Here is a 21,006-nt window from a genome sequence, read left to right on the forward strand (position 1 = left end):
TTATAAATTTTTTTTTATAATAATAATCTTTATTTATTCTAGGATTGATACCTTTAGAATAACATACAGGTGTCAGATTTAGGCTTTAGAGGCTTAGAGTGAAATACAAAATAATAAATGAAATTATAAAACATAATATAATAATGAATTTGAAAAGATTAAAATGAACAGCAATAATTAACAGAATATATAAAATAAGAATAGAACAAAGAGGGTAAAACCATATGTCATATCATAAAACATAAGATGACAAACACTTCTGATAATAAATAATAGAAAACAAAAATGATAAAAATCAAATCTAATTAAACTAAAAATAATAAATGGAAAGGTACAATTTCTGCAAATAAACATATTTACAAGAATAAACTAAATTCTGAAACATTAAGAACAGTAAATATATAAACTTTGTTTGAAACATTCAATAGTTACTCTTCCGGAATTAGGTGGACAGAAGGTGGTCGAAGATACGGGATTTGAAAGTTGGAAGAATATTAGAGCTACGAATGAAAAAGGGAATAGAATTCCATAGGGATGAGGAAAGATCTACACCAAAGGCTGCGGTTCAATGGGCAGTTACATATAAGTCTGAAGGCCGTGAGCGGGTATTGCAGGACTGCACTGAGGATTTAAATTGAAGGATATCAGAGATGTATGATGGACAGCAGGATTAGATAACTTGGTAGAGAAGGGAAGCAAGAAAATATTTACGATGGAAGGAGGGGTAAAGCCACTTCAATTCTTTATAAAACCGGGTGATAGAGGCGTCACTGGGGACCCCAAAGATGAATTGTACAAAGCAATTAATAACTGTTTTAATTTTCCTTCGAGATCCCCAGAGACACCCCCGTAAAGCACACAGCAATAATCAAAGTGGGGGAATATTAAGGAAGTAACCAGGAGCCTACGGGTTTTAAAAGGAAGTAGGTGACAAAGATAATTTAAACGTTATAGGGTGGAGAAGGTACGATGGGAAATATCAGAGACATGGTTTTTCCATAAGAGAGTTTGGTCTATAGTGACACCAAGGTTTTTAACGTATGGATGAAATTGTGTTGGATTGTTGTTTAGGAATAAGGTTGGGATATGAGGATTAGTTTTCTGGAGGTGATTGGATCCTATTACGATTGTCTTAGTCTTCTCTGCATTCAACTTAAGCTTGTTTTCTTGTGCCCAGTGACTAATTCGATTCAAGTCTTCTTGAAGCTTCTCCGTGGCAGCCACTATGTCAGAAGGCGGGAAGGAAAGGTAAATTTGGAAATCATTAGCGTACAAATGGTATCGAGAATGTTGGATAAGGAGGGGAAGACCATTGATGTTAGTTAAAATAGTCAAGTTAAAATTTATTAAATTATGGTTTTAAAAAACCAATTTTATAATTCTTTAAAGATAATTCTATCAAAACAATTACCTCCACAAATATAAGTAGTTTGGTCAATCAAATGTGGACAATTTCCACGCACCTTCTCTGCCAACATAAGAGTCGTTGGTGTGTCAAAATATGGAACTATTCCATTAGCCAGTTCGCATGCTGTAACTCCTATGCTATAAACATCAGACTTTTCATTATATCCTTCCAGGTTCTGCAAACAAATTAAATAATGTAATATGAAAATTGTATAATACATTCATACACAAAGGCTTAGTAAATACTTATAAAACTTATAGTTTTTTTTTCTCTTTATATTTCTATCTGTACCTGTCAAATACTAAATTGACACTTAGCAGTTTGCCTGGCTTTAATACTATTAAACAAATGACATGTTTAAGAAAGGTGCCCCCTCACTTCTGAACTGAAATTCATTATGCCATCTAGTGGCAGAGATAAGTGGTAGGAGACCTGGGCAGCCATCTTGATCCCCAATAAAATAGGGGTAAGAGCCAATAGAGTAGCCATCTTGACCTGGACAGGAGAAGTAAAGGACAGAAAGAGGGAAGGACCAGGAAGTCATGAGGGAGTAAAACCTTACACTCAGGCAAGAGAGGCGGCGGCGGCAGGAGGATGAGGAGAAAGAACCAAGAGAGAACCCTTAATTCATCTTCATATTCAAACCAGAACCAACCTTCAAGCCTCAAGAATATCAAACAAGTAAAATGTAATATTTAAATCAATTAAAGCAATGAAACCAGAACTATCACTAACAAACTAACCATATTGTAACTATTTTGTTCAAACCGTACAGCAAATTGTTTCAGAAAACTTATAAAGAGAGAATAGAAGTATTTTATTTTAAAATCATATGTTAACGCCATAATATAATTACGTTGTAAATAATTGTAAATAGTATTTTTAGTATTTAGTTTTATAGTTTTAGTTATATAGTTTTATTAGTATTTAATTTAGTTACATTTATTTTTATTTGTATTGTTTTATTTAGATTTAGTTATTTGAAAAGAAAAATGTGTAAAATTATATTTGTTTGTAATAATGAGTAATAGAGACAGTTGCTAGGGGTGATCATTGTTGCATCACCTAGCTACGGACCGACCATCTTAGTTTTTTGGAGCAGTTGCGACTAATTAGTGGCCCTGATAGCGTTCTCAGCAGCCCTGTCTGCGTTTATAGTTTGGAGATTTGTTGAGTGTTTTAGTCGTTATTACAGTTTGAAACCAGACCTTTTCTGCGTTTCTGGCCTTTGAGTGCAATATGAGTTGTTGCTAATCAATCGGCTCGTATAATTAATAAAAAACAACTAGACCCTGTCTGCCCTCAATGAGTGCCAGTGTAGCCAGCCATCTTAGCTTTTGGGACATCGACTGTTTGTAAGCCATTGCACCAACTTTGGACCAGTTTGAGAGTTGCAGCGGAGTATTTAGCAATGGAGCTTCTACCTGCACATCTCGACAAGCAAAATATCTTCCTCTGACCTATCGGGGTGGATTAACCTTTTGACCTAGTGGATTAACCGTCGACCAGTATTTATTTTACATATTATTTGTTTATTAGTTTATTTTATTTTAATTTTCATAATTTATCTAATTTTATTTTTATCTGACAGACCTTTTTATTTTTACTTGTATGTTTTGTTTATGTTAGTTTTTAGTTTTGTTTTTTACCTTGTTTAAATTGAACCAAATAAATGTTTAATCTGAGCCATTTTGTTTTTTGTTCATTTTTAAAGCCTTCCAACAAAGAGACATAGTCGATTTGAGGTAGCTTTAACAGTATATGATATCAATTTATTATAAATACAGTCCACTCCCTCATTACCAGCAAATTACAAGTAGTTCTTTATTCAAACCAGCCATACCAGCACATAATAATTAATTTGGGTAATACCTCCCAAATTTTACTCCGGGGAATAACTAAATTAAACATGGCATGTAAGGCTTAGTGAAGAACAAGCCGCAGCGGTACCTGAAATATTCCTTTAGTTGGAAAAAGGTTCTCTAAGGAAAATCACATGGACAGGTCACTGAAGACTTAATAAACATATGTTTAATTTCAAGCTTATGAGATCATCTCTGTGCATATTCTGTAATGCTGAGAATGAAATGACATACCACATCATTTATTGGTTTGACCAATTTGCAGGGTGAAGGTTTATACTGTTTGGTGTGGATTGCATCATGAGCTCTGAGCTGTGTGAATTGATCAATCCCTCGAAAAGCGTACTTAGATTCATAGAATCTACACATCTCAAGCTTTAATAAGCTCGTTACAACGTTTTAGTGCTTACGATGCTACAATGTTGTAATATGGATTGCACATAATAGACCAAATAGGCCGCAATGCTTTCAGCTCAAAAAAAAAAAAAAAAAATGGTCTGATCCATATTCTTTTTAGTATCCTCTTGATGTTCTCAGGCAAGTGAGTCATAGCCATTTGTTGAATAATTTATTATTGATTATTGATACACAATCATCATTCAAACATTATAAATAAATCAATTATCCTCATAAAAATATGTTCAATAATTAATAATAATATTAGAATCAACATGACATGCAGAATATCTAATGAAACAGAGTAGTTCAAATAATAAAAATATAATTGTTCATTAAAATAATACTACCTGCTCAAGAAGTTCCGGAGACAACCAGTTCAGGTTTGGCGCGGTAGTTGAAGGAAACGAATGGACTTTCCTCAGCCATCGCCCACCTTCAACGATCTGGCATGAATATCGTAATCCTGACAAACAGACATGACCATCAGCAGCTATTAGGATATGACTAGCACGAATTGCCCTGTAAGTACAGCACATTTTACTAATCCACTAGCTTAATTTAAAGTTAACTTAATCAATTTTTTTTTAAACCTTTAAGTATATTGTTATCTTTCTAATATTATTATTATGAAATTCTGCAAATATTTCTCAACATTTAAAAAAAAAAAAAAATCAAGATGATCCTCCTGGTTGTGGCCAAGAATAACTTCAAAAAATAACGGAAACTATTTAGTGAATGCAATGATATTGGTACAAATTGCAGATCTTTATAAGGACTACTAACAATAAGATATGATAAAGGTCAAATATTGTTGTATAAATAATGACATATCATATGGCAAAATAAAACGACACAAGTCATAAGAAAATTGATAAATTAAAATTAATGACTTAATAATAATTGATATTGATACCACAGGTGTGGCAAAATAATATTGGAAGAAGCATTGTGAATGTGAGGAAAAGAGATTGAATAAAAAATGCTTGGATCCAGAAAGAAACAGGACTCACTGACACACTGAAGATGACAAGATTGAGCAAATGGAAATGGGGAGGGCATCTCCTTCGATGCGAAGATGACAGATGGTCAAAAATTGCCACAGAATGAACTCCATACGACCTTCAAAGAAGAAGAGGACATCAAAAGAAAAGATGGAGCGATATGTTCAAGAGGATGGCAGGACTCCTCTGGTAGAGAGCTGCTATGGACAGGGATGTGTGGAAGAACAAACGGAAAGAACTGGCTGTAAGGTTGCTGGCGTTACAGCAGCTTATCTTCTTCATTGACTATTTTTGTTTGGCCCAACAATAGTTATCCACTCATAAACAAAGTCTTTGTAATATGCGTAATGTTACGAATATAGAATTTTTTTAATAATTGAAAGTTGCGTGATCTGCACACTGCACCTGATTTCTTTTTTGGAGTTATTCTTCACTGCCAACTATTTTCTTTTTCCTCCCCTATCTCGCCATTAGTGACAAACGAGATGGTCATCTAACAGACTAGCAACATATTCTAGTGAGAGATTGCGATTCCTTTTATAGGTTTGTCACAAAATAAATTTCAACCTTCCCATCCCAGATTTGAATCAGCACTGCTTATGATTCAAGATTGCTAAGGTGATATAAGGCCTTAATGCTGTCGACCACCATGGCCTCTCTCGATTGCCACTTGGAATATCTCTTTGACAGTGAATATATAATATGAAACATTTATAAAATCTGTCAAATCCTTCTTTCATAACAAAAGAAAAAATAAAATAGATTAAATTTTTGGAAAAATAATTTTATCCAAGTTTATGATCTTGCTTTAAGCTGAATTAATCATTATAATCATTTTATCCCCTTTACCACTTGCGCAGTGCGGTAGTAAGCCGAATTAGTATAAGTAAAATTCACAGCTTTTTCATTTAGAACATTTGAAAATGTCATCTTTTACTTTACATGTTTCAATCTCATTTTATATATTTTTTTCATAACATTACTCGAGCCCAACAGTATTGTCGTTGGCCTTCGGATGCTGATTAGTAATAAGGGTTCCAAAATAAAATATAAAAAAAAGTTCTTGAATACAAGAACATACAAATAAACATATATTAATCCATTGAACACTTGCACTTGATTTTGAAAATAAAACAACATAATTATCATAACCACTATAAAAACATCTCCAAATTCTGTCAAGAACTGGTACGAATGTTTCCATTTTTCATTGATAACAATATCTAGATGGCACATGCAAATAAATTGCATGATACATTAATCAGTCACTGAATGTTAATTTAATGTGGAGATAAGTAAATTCACTAATATAAAAATATGTATCTTATTTTAAGAAGTAACAAATAAGACTTATTGAAAAAGTTACCATCATTGTATACAACATATTCTAATGGAAAGTAGATATTGCTTTTTCAAATATGATTTTTTTTTTGTTTAATTCTTTATTTAACAAGACTTTTTTGGAAACAATGTTAGAAGTGAAAAGGTTATAATACTTTGCTTTCTGACTATGTGTCTTTTAACACTAGCTGAATAAAAGTGTACGATTCTTATGATCTAAAAAATAGGTTACATTTTTTATTAATTATACCTCTTATATATACCTATCAAATGACTTACAAAATTTACTATAAAATTAAAAATTTTCCTTAAATTAAAAAATCTTCATTTTTTTCACATATAGATTTTTGACAACTATGCAGTAGCTATCTCACAGAGGATTCCCAATTAAGTACACAGGCATAGGGCACAGAAACCATAGTAGTACAAAATAAGAAAAAAAGAAAATCAGTTCCCCCTACAAAGAGATAATATTTAGTGTATATATTTTCTTTTATAATCATTGATTTCTTTTAGAGGCTTTGGAATAGTGATTCAAAAGAATTTTATGTATTAATAAGATAAGAGCGAATGAAACCTCTGATTCGTCAATATTTTAAAATATAAGACGGTTAATAAAAATATGTATGCTAAAAACTAATGTAAAAATCACTGATGAATGGGTGAATAGATGACTAATCATTGGTTTTGATGAAGTATCGAGGGAAACATGGTGTACTAACAAAACAAAAGATCTTAGAGAAATAAGGATTAAAAAACAAATGCAAAAATAATAGAAATAAAATAAAAATTAATTACCTGTGAATAATTGCCTTACTATGAAGGTAACTTAAGGCATTAATGACAGCTTTCAAAATACAAGCTATAGCCGCTTCTGGGATACCAGTCGGAAAATGCCTCATTAAAATATCATTACATGATCCATAGCCCATCAAAGGTAACACAGATACTATTTCATTCCCAGTAACAAATGAAGCTAAACAAGGGAGAATGTTGCGATGGTTGAGCTGTCTCATAAGAATTATTTCATCCTTAAATAATTGAGATAAATTTAAATTTAACAACTTATGAAAATAATAAAATCTAATTAAAAAATTAAAATATAAATCTAGAAAATAGGTGAGTTTGAAGGGGGTTCATGAACATATCACTACTTTTTTTTAATAGTGCCTTATTAGTTTAAAAAAAGGTTTTCATTTTATTTTGAATTGGGCTTGTTCCAAAGGTGGTACTTTACTGGAGGTAGAGTTTACTTAACCAACAGAAAGAAAAACAATATTTGTCAGAAGCGCCAAAGTTAAAATAAGTAGCAACATTATAAAATTTCAAACTAAAATGTATACTTGAGTACTTGAAATACCTGAACTAATATGATTTCTTCTCTAGTCAGTTTTTCGACATTGCATTTTTTTAGAGTAACTAAAGTCCTGGATGGAATATGTTTGGCAATATAGACAGTAGCTATATTTGTCATGCTCTGGCCCAAGAATGAGCATATTTCATAATTTGAAGCATCTGTATCATACCAATCAGGCATTTCTGAAAGTTTTAGTCACTAATTAATATTTTGTCTACTTATTAAATGACTTCTTCCCTTCTAAATTGAAATCTCTAATAGAAATCAAGATAAACATCATAAATTAATCCTCTAATTAATTTAAATGATCAGTTAACAGAAACTAAAACTTGTATCACAGCTGTCTATAACCTGCTTCTTGACAGAATCACAATAACAAATATAACCGCTCTGTAACTGTCACGATTTGTATCCTAGAAGTAGGTCATGAAGACACACTATTGTATTGTTGACATTTCAACTTGTCATTAACAAAAGGCTTTTATGAAAAGAAAAATAGCTCTCGAAAAAATAATCAATGGAAGTATATTCATTAGTTTTGCTATTGATTCAAATCCAATTTTCAAGAGGTGAATACGGGGGCATTTCGAAATAAGAGAAAATCATTTCCAACTTCGACCATTACAATAATAATTTGTAACTGAATGTACTTCTAATGTAATTAGATAAATTGAGAAAAATCATACTCCGTCCGAGTAACTCTGATGAAGCCCTGAAATTTAGGTCGAAACGTTGGCACAAATAAATAGGTTTTACTTATTTGGGTACCTTTACTAACCACACCCTCGACCTTTTTGTCCTCAAATTATTAGAGAATTTGAAGAACCTTTCAATAAAGTACAAATATCTGATATCGTCAAATAGACATATCGCTACTTTGGTTAAACAGTAGCGCATCTGACAATAAAAAAAAATTGTATTTTATGTATTGTACCGTGTTTGGTTACTTTGTAACAACTCTACTAGTTTTTAAAAGTCTATGGAGAGACCACAGTAGAGAAAGAAATTCCTGTCTACTGTTCACTTTCAACAACTTTCTTTATCAGATCAGTCACTACTCAAGGAAAGCAGCTATATGTAGGTAACTTTACCATCTAACATGAGATGGAATTTCACTTCAAATCTATTGAATCAATTAAACGTTAGTGGAATTATTAAAGAATACTATTGTACTTGCTAGTAAATGAAAAACGATGAACTATACCCCACCACTGCCTGCACAGACAATCTGGGTAGGTTCGAACAACGGGCTTCGATTGAAGGAAGAAGACGAACATTGCGAACATAGGGAAGTTATTACGAAAGGAGGAAAATTAGGATGATTGATTACAAGACCCAGGTTATTTTGTTGAGAGACATGACTAGAAGGATCCTAACTTAACTCTAAATATACAAAGACAAAGGATATGTCCAAGTGAGATTAGAATCTTCCTTGATATAAAGATTGGCTCCTCGTAGCGCATTGTGGAGCCCAAATATCCACCAACTATGAATATCAATAAAGAAGTAGTTTAGGATTTCCAAAGGTAAGCGTCTCCAAGATGCATCCAAAACCTTTCGCTCGAAAAAATAGTATGCATCAATTCAGCAGCTTTACATTAGGTCACCTGGGCACATAGGATAGTGTCTGATGAGTGCAAATACTAGCGAGAGAAATACTTCTCGCCCTCTCCTTACAGAATATCTATATATTAAGGGCTAGGAGAGGTGGAGGGAGAATGCTCGGGTCTACTGGTGCCTCTAATATTGAGGATTGAAAAGAACTCCAGAAAATAGAAGGGAATTATCAGGGAAAATAACAGAGCCGACTCCGGTGGGTGACAACCCGGAAATGGGCCACTCTCATTCTTAAGAATAGGAATCTCTAAGTAGAATCGTACTTTTTCGAGATTTTAAGATGTTTTTTGTTTATAGTTCTTCTTATATCAACGAAACAAAAAAACAGAACAATATTATATACAAAATAATTGACCGTATTATGAAATCAGGGGTGCGATCAAAAGAAACAAAAATAGTTAAAAACTATTTGTTTATCGAAGTTTCGTCTCACTTTGTTGAGCTTCATCAGGGCTAAAAAGATACAAATACAACTAAAAATATTTTGACAGTAGGATCATGAGATACAAAAAAGGTAAATTAAGGTAGGGTTGAAATTATTTTAAAATAAGTTATAAGAAAATTATTTAGAAATGAAAGAAAAGTGGAAATAAAATAGTATTAATATAAAATAAAATTATGCAAACTATTTCATTTTTTACCTAATAGATTGCGTAATATATTTATATATATTATCTATCATTTAATACCTACTTGTATTTAATATTTACTCATATTTCCTAATATTACTTTTAGATTTACCTAATTATTAAACCTTGAAAGGTTTATTTTTATTTATTTGGACCAATATAGTTATTTCAAAAGTATCTTGAACAATCGTACTTTCTTAAAAGGCTATGTATTCTTCCTTATTGCATTTTAGGTGATTGTGTATAATAACAGTTTTAATTTATTCAAGAGGCTATTTATTCAGTTAATTATCCTGTATTATTATTCTCCCTCCCACCAGTTTGATTTAGAAACCTCGCCTTTATATAATCAGAATTTAATTAGTTTATCAATATCACATTCATAAGCATTCTTTGCAATATCCGTTTGTAGCCCTCCATGACGAGCTCCATACAATATGGGCCGAGACGTCATTGAAAAATAAATAATGATTAAATATCCTGAGAAAAAATGAGAGGAATTTTTAATTTCGAGAGGCCTTTTAATGATAATGAATCATCTGAAGGTAAGTACTGATATTATTTCAAGATCTTGAAAGTATTTTGTCGGTTAAAAACATGATATATCTAAATGTGAAAATGCCAGTTACTAAATATTTGAATAGCGACCGTAGAGTTAGATTCGATGTTACCAATATATTTATCCACTCAAATTTAAGAATTAACAAAAATAATCGTTATATAAATCTAAAATTATAAATATACATGGTTGGCGTTAATATTAGGTTGCTATTAAAATTGTTTTACTTAAAGTAAGCTTTATTTAACTTTTAGTATGAAATAAGCACATTAAACATATTCAAGTTTTGTCCATCATGAAAGCTGGATCTAGACAATAGAGGATTCTATGGTGAAAATTTCGGACTAACCCAAAAGAAAACTTATGACAAACAGTAAAAGGGTTTAATTTTGAGGCTATGAATTCATTATGTTGACTTTTTATTTGTTCAAATAGTTTAAGTAAGGTATTTTGGACTTTTATTGGGCGTTTGAAAAATCTTAAGACATCGTGGTCGCTCCGAAGTTCTATGCTATCCGGACTCTCACGCTGAAGTCCTCCTCCTGCTTAAACCGTGACTTGACATTCCCATTGTTTTCAAATTGTAGACTTTACAAAAAAAAAACGCGTCTATCTCTCGTTTATATCAGAGGCAAATAAGGATTAAAATGAGACAATGCCATAAGTCTGTTTTTATTTCGAATTGGATGTATTCCAAAGACAGTACTGTAAGCTTAGGTCTTACAGTCTGCTCCAAAGCTAATAAAGATACAAAAAAATTATTTCAGCCAGTGATATAACCTATAATAAGTCAAATAAAACTTTTTTTTTCTGTCAAATGAGTTACTATAAAAGCAAAGGAGCGATATGAGTTATTACAAGCGTTTTAACGACCTTGTTGAATTTAACTGTCACTAGAGGAATGCTTGGTGAAAACTTCTTTATATTAAACCGTGACTATCCTAATATAGGATGGTAGTAAACGTTTATTTATGTTAAAGTTTAACAATACAATTATGTCAAATTTGAAGATTTATGCTCTAATTAGTGTTAATTGGTAGCTAAAGCAAATGCTGAAACACTCCATGAAACTGTGCTCTCTAATGGAGTACACAGACGAAAGGGAGAGTTTGTAAGGAAATAGCAGCTGTAAAAATATTACTGAGAGTATTGAATTGAAATATAATTTAAAAAGAGAAAAGGTCCCGGGAAATATTGTATTTTTTTTTCGTTTATTAACAAAGATGTTTGTGGATCCAACCAACCAAGATCCTCTTTTAAAGTCAGAGAAATTGAGCGAAAAGCAATATGGCCGCCATAATTCGGCATGAATTGGGAGGGTGTAGGTGCTCACGTTACTGAATAGGTTACTATGGATTGAGTTGAAGTAAGTAAAGCTCTCTGATATTTCATCTATCATCAGTTTATTATATCATTGTGAGTTGAATTAAGTTTGATTATTTGATATATTTTACGTATTTAGTTATATTTATTATGATTCTAAGTTAATTTTTTCTGTGTCATTTTGTTTTCATGTACCATGCACCTCGCCGGTTATTATTTGAATGTTTTAAATTGTTTTTGATATTTTTAATATTGTGGGTTATTAGGTCCTTGCATGGTACACTTAGGTATTGCCTTATAAGGAGACAAGTATCTGGAATGGAAAAAATGAATAAAGTAGTATTATAAATATGAACTGAAGGTAGTTTGATTTTTATATTCTGGTTATTGCCTTTTTATTATTGTGTCTTCTATAATTCGTCCTGTTATTGTTTATTACTGGTAGTTTGATAAGATTTTATGATGCTGGTGTGGTTTATATAGCTTGAGTTGTATGCATCGTCCACCAATAGAATGCTTATAAAACAATTCGTCACTTTAGAACTAACATGAAGCATCTCAACATTGTTAACTTTCTGGGTGATGTATAAAAATTGTATTTGTCCTACATTTTAAATTTATCATGCAGTGCATTTCAATTTGACTCCAAATTATTAAATATTAAAATTTAATTATACACAGCGCTGCTTCTACATTAGCCAATTGCATCTCTTCTCTTTAGTGTTATTCTATATTGTGGCATGATTAAGCTGTTAATTAAAATTATTTATATAACTTTTGTGTTTAATTAAATTTTTCAATTAATTAATAGAATTTTTAATATAAATTTTAGAACTTAATGGATCGGTCTGCATTTAAATTTTTTCTTAAATTATTCAAAGTGTATACCATAGTTCTTATTCTCCAATATTTTATTTCAATAGCCATGCTAAGAAAGCTGGTCTAAAATTCGACATTCATCGGCTCTGGGAACTTTATGTCCAAGGAAATAAGTAACAGTTAAAATTGCCCTAGTTAGAATGTCTGGATGTTACCATGTCAGTTTAATTGACCTGTTAACAAGCTTGATTATTGTGTTATCTCCATAGTTCTTCCTTATGAAATAACTATGATGAGTAGAGAAAGATGTTAATACATCATCGTACTGCTATATTGGATTTATGTTAACTTTTATTTTGGGAATAGATCAAAGCTGACCATATATGTCAGTGAAAGTGATATGATACATATCTTATTACATTAGACTGTCTTATTTCTTCTTAGGATCCATAAGGACATTTTATTTTTAATCTGATTAATTTCTATTAAAATTGATTAGCTAATATTTAATTATAATGTTAAAAAGTTATTGCTTTTTTATGAATTTAAATTAATGTCTCCAGGTGACACCATTAAAAATGTAAGTCATTTCATTGTAAGATTATACAGTTGTAACTTTGAGCATTGGATCATTAATAATTTTATTAGAAATAATAAAAAGAATATGGTCTGGGTGCGATTAAAAAAAAAGAAAAAAAAAAAAGAACATCTCAATTACTGACAACTATTTGAATATAGTTATATAACTATTTAAAAATAGTTGTCACTATTTGAGTTATTTTTTTTACCGCACTCGGACCATATTCCATTTATTAATAATACACACGATCAATCAGCGATCTTCCAGTTTATTGAAAATAACATTTTTTTTTTTTAATTAAATGGTGCTGTGTATAGTAAAGTAATAAGTACTTATTATGTTAATTTGTTTGATGATATTCTCTTGTTGACCCAAATTTATAGAATAGTGAATATTTTCCTTTGGTTAAAATAGGATTTATATGATAATTTGTGTTCATTACGAAATAATAAATAAAAAAAAAGGAGTATTCACTAATTTTATTCCTTTCAAGATCATTTTCTATTTATTTATTTTTTTTAAGTAAAGTAAATTAAATGAAATAGCTTCCGTCATTTTATTTAATTATTGATGTTTAACTATACTTAAAATAAAAGCCAGGACCAGTACTACAATAGTGTGTGTAATGGTTTTGTGGTTTCTCTAATTATAGAGGTTCGAACTGAAATTCCTCTATTTAATTACTAGATTTGACTAGGGAACTGTACTATAATTATAGTTAACAATGGAAGAACTGTTATATTATCAAGAGTACAATGGCTTGTTCACTTTCATAAAGTTTCTTTATGTCAGTGAATACAACATTTACAACATACAACACTTGAAAATAGAACAGTATGCTGTACAAAATCAAGAAGCCATTTTTTTTTAATTTATTCTACTACTGTTTTATTACTGAAGAAATCAATGTTTTGTGATTACTAAGCTTTTTTACTAGTTGTGTTATCGTTTGTTGGGATTAGAATTGTTTAAACGTTCAGCTTACAAAAAGAAAGTTCTTGTTGTCGGTCGTTCATCCAAGTCTCATAGCAGCTGTTTATTTTTTCGACTTAGTCAAAAATATCTTTCTTAGTTTATGGTTTTGGTAAAATGTAAGTATTTCATTTAGTAATCTTAAATATATAGGTTCTTATTATTAAGTATTTTTTTTTTAAATACTTTGTTTTCATTTTATATAATATGTTTGTCTTTGAGCGTTATAGAATCTGATTAGAAGCGTCCATATTGTTAGCCTACCTGAATTTTTTTGTGATGAATATTAAATAATGTTCTTTTACAATGTCTTTCTTATTGTCTTGTTAGAAAATTCTGTTAATATTTATTGTCTGTTTTCTAGTAACCAAGTTTATATGTATATAAATAATTAATAAACTGTTGATATTATAAATTGTTTTTGTATAATTTTGCCTTTTATTAGTTAATATAAAAATATCCGTGTAGTCTCACACTTTTTATTTTCATGTACATACTGACATTTCGGTCATTCTCAAGGATCTAACAACTAACGGTTTCGATTACATTCCAATCATTATAAATTAATTTTAAAAACATTTTAAAACCATAAATTTCCTATCCTGTTTACAATATCACTGCTAACATTGGTTATCGAAACTGTAGGGTATTATGCCTTTGTCATATTTTATTAATAGTCAATAACATTTAAAACATTATTTTTTTTTTAAATATTTATTTATTGATATTTACAACTGTACATTATAATTACATTTAGTATATCTGATATAAGTTAAATTGGAGTGTTACAGGCGTGGAGAGAAACTACCCATTGGTAGCACTCTAATGACATTTTACATTAGCTGGTCTCGTAGCCATCTTATTTTCAGGCGCGTCGGAGGATTGTCAGGAATGGAAGAGGATGCAAGGTTAGACACTGGGGGTTAGGGAGTTTATAATGGAAGGAGTGATACCTGGTTTGGGCTAAATCGGTTACATAGGGAACATTAAGGTTTTAATGTATGATTTTATTTGTGACAAAGTAAGGAGCATTGAGGATTTTACGAAGGATTTTGGATTGTAAGGATTGAATACGAGAGGAATTTGAAGGTTTAGTAGAGTCCCAAAGCTCAACTCCATATGTCCAGATTGGCCTTATTACAGTCATGTAGATCAGTCTTTTTTAATGTGTTGGAAGTTTAGACCGTTTGTCTGGTAAATGTTGTAATAGTCGAAATCGATGTGCAGTTTCCTGTCTTTTCAGTCTTGTGTGAGGATTTCAGGTTTATCGTTTAAAACATTATATGTATTAATAAATAAATTTTTAGCATAATGCGTATTTAAAAACATTCTGAATCATAAATTTCCTATCATGATATTGTAAATAAGGTAGGAAATTTATGGTTCAGAATATTTTTAAAATTAATTTATAATGATTGGAATGTAATTGAAATTGTTAGTTGATAGATATTTGAGAATGGTTGGAATGGGCGAAACATAGGAGTTACAAGAAAATTAAAAATACGAGACTATATTAATATTTTTATTATAATTGATAAACAGACTTGTCTCAAACAAGATATTTCATTACATATAAAGTGCCTTTTATTTTTAGAAGCTTTCTCATTTTCTACGAATGGTTATCTTTGTTCTTGAAGATTTTGCAATGTAATGTTTTATCTTGTATCAACAGCAAAACTTCATCTAGATGTTTCTGTTCAGTAGAGGTTTTTTTTAAAGTTTAGTTAGTTGGGTTGTTTCTTTAATATAAAATTATTTCATCTATGCGTTGATTTATCACAAAGATCTGGACGTCAGGAAATGATTCACCCCCTGAAGCCCTCCCTCCACAGTCTCCCCACCATTCTGGCCTCCGTCAGTACAGATTGAATAGTCGAAGAACCCTGTTCTAGCTACCTAGTTGCAATTCCATAAGTACCAAATTTATTTCTCCAGAAGGCCCTTTTTTTATCGACACGATGACTGATATCTCCAAGAAGGATCATTTCTTTATCCGCACTCGTTACTAGATCTCCAAGGGTCCATTGTGTGAGGTATGGAAGCCAATATCTGTAGGACTTCCCTCTTACAAACTTTGTTAGTACTCTTTCTCCTAATTTCATTTGTATTTTTATTTTCATGTAATTAAATTGTTTAATAAGCTATTTTCTGATTTTATAATATAGGTTTTGTTTTATTAGAAAGATATATATCAGTCAATAATAATTAGGCGACGTTTCGCAACTAAATTGTTTGCATAGTTATGCCCTACAATGAAAAAAAACAAACAATTTTTTAGAACAAATACTTTCTTCAACTAATTTTTAAAAAGCTGCAATGTATAAAGGATAATTTAAGATTAAAAACTATTACAATTAAAATATTACTTACAATTGTCTATTATAGTTTTTTTGTACATTGCTGTGATACAACTAACTCGAGGTTTGTGCCAGAACCGAATAGGGTTTAAAGAAGGGTGTGTTTTGGTTTTTCCAAAATGTAACCGTTTTTTCTTGCAGGTAGTCCGATTCTTATTTCTGTTTCGTATTTTGTCTATTTGTATTTAGTGTTGTTAATTATTTCTTAGGTATTTTGTACATCTGATTTTTTGTTATATTTTTGTATAATAATCATTTATTTTAAATTCAGCTTAAAGTTGTTGTTTTTTCCCAATGTATGATTTGTGGTGCATTAAATTTGAATTTATGTCCTGTTTGTCTGAAATGTATAGTGAAAGAAGTTAGGTCAGGTTTGTTTGGGTTGTTTGTTATGGAGGTATAACTATATTTGCGTTGATGTTCTTTTCTTTTGAGATATTGTTCTGAAGTACCAAAATATGGAGTTTCCTGCAGTTCTTTTCACAGGAAATTCCATACACTATATTAGATTGTAGCTCTATTTTGTCTTTGGCCTTTCGTATTGGTGTAAAGTTAAGATAAAGTAGCTGTGTTTTTGTTTTGTATGCAATTGCATAATCATTTTTATTTATGTTATTGTTTAGAGTTTTTAGTATCCTCTCTGATAGTGTTAGTATATAAGGAATTTTTATTATCTTTTGCTGTTGGTTTCTCGGGGTTTTGATTGTGTCAATGTTTGTGTTTGCTTTAGTAATTGACAGGTTAGTTTATGTGGATACCCATTTGATAGGAGGAGATCTACTACTTTATTTTCTCGGTTTATATATTGGTTTAATGAAAGGGAACTATCTCTGTAATTCCCCGTTTTTTTTTTTTTCATTAAGTTATCATTTAATTTGATAAATAATTATTGGAGAAGTTTGTCGGAGGGTGCGGTCAGCAAAGAACAACATAAATAAACAAAACCATATTTATTTATTTTATGCCGACGTTATTTATAGTTTTAAGTATAAGTATATAAGTTAATACTCACACTGTATTCAGATATAAGCCACTCACTATTTTTCATTGTCTGTCATATTGTTCAATTTATAGATTCAATTTTTTTATTTATTTTTTTCAGTTTTTTAGACACTACTTGCATATCTTATATTATACATATCTTCCTACCTACATGATATTATATTTCATATATATGTATGTATAGTTGACCGTAAAAATTGATATATAGGGAGATGGTCAGGGTTGCGGTCAAAGGAGAAATATTATATTTATATTTAATAGATATTATATTTCATCTTCACTGTTTTCAATCTACTACCATCTAATTCCACGATTATCAATCAATTAAATTTTTTTTTACTATTCAATTATCAGTTATAAATTTTTTATCATTTATGATTCAATTCAATATTTTATATAGTTCCAAATTTGTTTGTATACTATTCCTTTTCAATTTTATGTTTTCTCTAAATGTTGTTGTTATCTAACTGGATTTAGTGAATGACACAATTTCTTCCTTATTAATAAGGAAGAAATTGTGTCATTCACTAAATCCAGTTAATACCATAAGAATCTTCCAGTTAAAGGATTATTAAATTTAGTTGTTGTTATCTCTTTTATTCTATAGCCCTGATGAAGACCTGAAACTCTGGTAAAAACGTCGGCATAAAATAAATAAATGTGGTTTTGTTTATTTATGTTGTTTTTTGCTGACCGCACCCCCCGACAAACTTCTCCAATCATTAATCTATGGTCAACTATCTACACCTCAATTTGATAAATAATTTATGAGCCCCTTTTATAGTCATAAAATAAACTTGATCAACAGGAGGATTTAAAAAGTAATTATTATAATAAAATGTCTTACAACTTCAATCAAAATTTCTGTAATAAATATTATTGGCCTAAAAATTAAGGGGTGTGACTATATTTTTAAAACTTATCATGATGACTTATCAAATTTGCTTTTTGGCTAAGTGATGTAAATGATTCATTTGATTAGTTGATTAAATTGATAGATTGATTGATGATTCATTTAATTGGTTGATGATTCATATGGTTGCTCTATTTGGGCTGTTTTAAAAATTTATTAGTACATTTTTTTTGTTTCTTGTTTAAGGTATATGTTCATTCTATATCTATGGTAAAATATTGGTTCTCCACGTTTGCTTGACGACTTAACAGTTACGAGTCTAACTTATAAAGTAGGTTGCCTGCACAATTTTCTCCATTGAGCTTTTGTTTCTGTTTAAGGATTAATAAGGCTTGTTCAGAAGGCTATAAAAAAAAAAAAAATCAGTTTGCTATAGCTATTAATAAATGGTCTTGATTCATTTTTTTTTTTTTAAATTCACCAAATTCATTGTGTTTATTTAAATCTAGATGAAACTTAACTCTTATGTTGGATGCTAGTTGGGTTATTGCATTGTTATTCTATAAAGTTACCCCTTTTTTATGGCTTTGAAGATTATTGGATGACTGTGATTGACAGCAGTATGGTGATTGGGTTGACGGTTAAGAAAAGTACAAAAATAGTAGAAATAAATAGCTTTCCTGCTATTGGTGCACCTTTATTGCTCGCCAAACAACCATCTTCCGATAATATTTAAGAATTATTAGTGTTTACAGCTTCAAGCAGAATACAATTGGTAACTTGAAATTGTTTAATAAAGCTAGCAGGTAGAGATCCTTCTTAGCAATAGTTCTATCGATAACCTCTAAAAGTATCATTAAGTATCATCTAGGTATTAATTATTAATAAATTACTTTATTATTATGATATATTTTATTTTTTAATGTCAATGTCATTATGTTACAGCTATCGGAGCAGTTTAAATGAATTTCAAGTTAACTCGAATTTGAAAAATAGCTCTTCCTCACACTCCTCAGTTTTACTTATATTTTTTTAAATCGCCAATTTATATAAACATACAGGTAATTACACATAGAATAAATAGATATTTAATCTTATTACAATTTAATGAAATTTATTGTAGCCATTACAATTTGAACTATGGAAATCAAAACGTAAATGGAAATCAAAAATAAGTCTATCAAAGCAAATTTTAAAAAATAAAATTGAAAATGTACTTCTGGGGTAATAATAATACTTTAATGCCTTTATGATAGTTTAAATTCCATGCACTGTTATTTATTTAAGAGGTATTTAACACAGTTATTGGGCCACCCGTAGCTCAGTGGGTAAGACTGTGTCTTACTCATTTGATGTCTATTGGCGGTGCCAGTTCGAATCTGGCCTGGGGCATTGACTTTTTTCATGGAGTGGCGGTCCCACAAAATGAAAAACTTTTACTCCCAACAATAGTTAGGCAGTATAGGACTCTTGGCCGAAAATACAAAACAAAAAAAACACTGTTATCAGTGTTTATCAGTTATATTAATTAACAAAAATAAATCCCAAATAGCAACATATTTGCCTAAATAAAAGATGTACTTCTATAGATTATATAAATTAACAAAGAAATTAAAGAAAAATAAAATTAATTGAAAAAAAAACAAAATGCTCCCTATAGATATTATTAAAAATAAAAATAAATTAATCTATTACAAAAAAAAAGTTTATGAGCTGGAGTCTTGAACTCACGATATTTTTCACTGAGCGTTCTCGTCTTCGCTGAACAGTGGTTATTGTATACAGTGTCACAATGTCCCGTTGAGGGCTGAGTAATTAACAATCACTACTTGTCTCTGACTGATTGTCTGTTGGGACTTGATCCCGAGACCTTACTACTCTTGGTTCCTAACACACTGTATAGGATTAAGCCATAGTACCCGCACTGTGTCCGGACTTAATTCCTAAACAGTATTCAATGGATACACACAAACCACATTTATTGTGTGTATCGGCACGTAAATATATATGAGTATATATTTACCTATATGAGTACGTTTATAACACCTAATAAAAAAATGTGTTTCCTCTTTCCTTCGTACGGTGGCCACAACACTGCTGTAGAAACTTCTGCTTCTTCTCTGTCATGGTATAATATATCATTCTCTATTGCACACTTCAGACAGTGAAAAAAATATTTATGGATTTATTTAAAAATGTGATAAAAATTATTAATTCACCAATAAAAGTTACAGTATACATGTTTCTACAATAGTATCAATTAATAAATTGAATTAGTTCTACAGAATCAAGTGATTTATGCAATAGATATGTATTTCTAATTCAAACAAAATATATTATGAACACTTGCATAGGAATGAGATTAGCCGATAGTGAAACTTTATAAATTTTCACTTTCGATTTTTATTTTATTTTACTTTTTTTTTTTTTGGCCAAAACTCTCATTGGAGTCCTATACCATGGTTGAGGGTCAAAGTTTTTCATTATGTGGGACTACCACTCAATGAAAAAAGTCAACGCCTCAGGCCAGATTCGAACCGGCACCGCCAATAGACATACAATTGGTAAGACTATCTTGATCACTGAACTATAGGCAGCCCCACTTTCGATTTTCATGGTGATTACAATAACTTGCCTTGTAGATCGGGAAGTTAAAAATGTCCTTTACTCACATGCACTTTTATTTAAAGATAAAAATGTTATTGCCTGCTGAGTTAGTAAAAAAAATAAAAAAAAGTAACTTATTTACATCAGTTCGGAATACTGGAGCGTTCAGAGTTCCGAGATTACACTGTACTTGCATTTATAAACTAATACAATTAATTTTCACTATAAAACCAGGGATCAGGTACTACTTCAACATCAGAAATATTTTTTTTTTTTTAATTTTACTCTATATTCTTCATTTATTTATTATTTTTTTAAAA

General features: G+C 30.4%; 2 protein-coding genes across 10 annotated transcripts in view; one reads left to right on the forward strand and one right to left on the reverse strand.

Moving 5' to 3' along the window:
* The window catches only part of LOC106679007 (STE20-related kinase adapter protein alpha), a 15,190-nt gene extending 7,496 nt beyond the window's left edge, over positions 1–7,694 (reverse strand). The window contains exons 1-4 of the mRNA XM_014417911.3: positions 7,372–7,694; positions 6,810–7,042; positions 4,017–4,188; positions 1,412–1,583 (exon numbers count right to left, since the gene is read on the reverse strand). Coding sequence (XP_014273397.1) covers positions 1,412–1,583; positions 4,017–4,188; positions 6,810–7,042; positions 7,372–7,548 — 754 coding nt within the window. The 5' untranslated portion in view covers positions 7,549–7,694. The remainder of the gene's footprint in view (positions 1–1,411; positions 1,584–4,016; positions 4,189–6,809; positions 7,043–7,371) is intronic.
* Positions 7,695–10,040: 2,346 nt separating this feature from the next.
* Positions 10,041–21,006, forward strand: part of foi (fear-of-intimacy) — a 39,882-nt gene continuing 28,916 nt past the window's right edge. For 3 of the 9 annotated variants that reach the window (XR_001342883.3, XR_010844966.1, XR_010844967.1), the window contains exons 1-2: positions 11,336–11,539; positions 19,025–19,140. The gene's annotated coding sequence lies outside the window, so the exon portion shown is untranslated. Of the gene's footprint in view, positions 10,160–11,335; positions 11,590–15,881; positions 15,901–15,924; positions 15,944–19,024; positions 19,141–21,006 lie in introns of those variants that run through there. The other 6 variants (XR_010844965.1, XM_014417898.3, XM_067052806.1 and 3 more) reach the window with 5 other exon arrangements.

Source organism: Halyomorpha halys, unplaced genomic scaffold, assembly GCF_000696795.3.
Source record: "Halyomorpha halys isolate HHAL.00 unplaced genomic scaffold, Hhal_1.1 Scaffold171.1, whole genome shotgun sequence".
Taxonomy (NCBI): domain Eukaryota; kingdom Metazoa; phylum Arthropoda; class Insecta; order Hemiptera; family Pentatomidae; genus Halyomorpha; species Halyomorpha halys.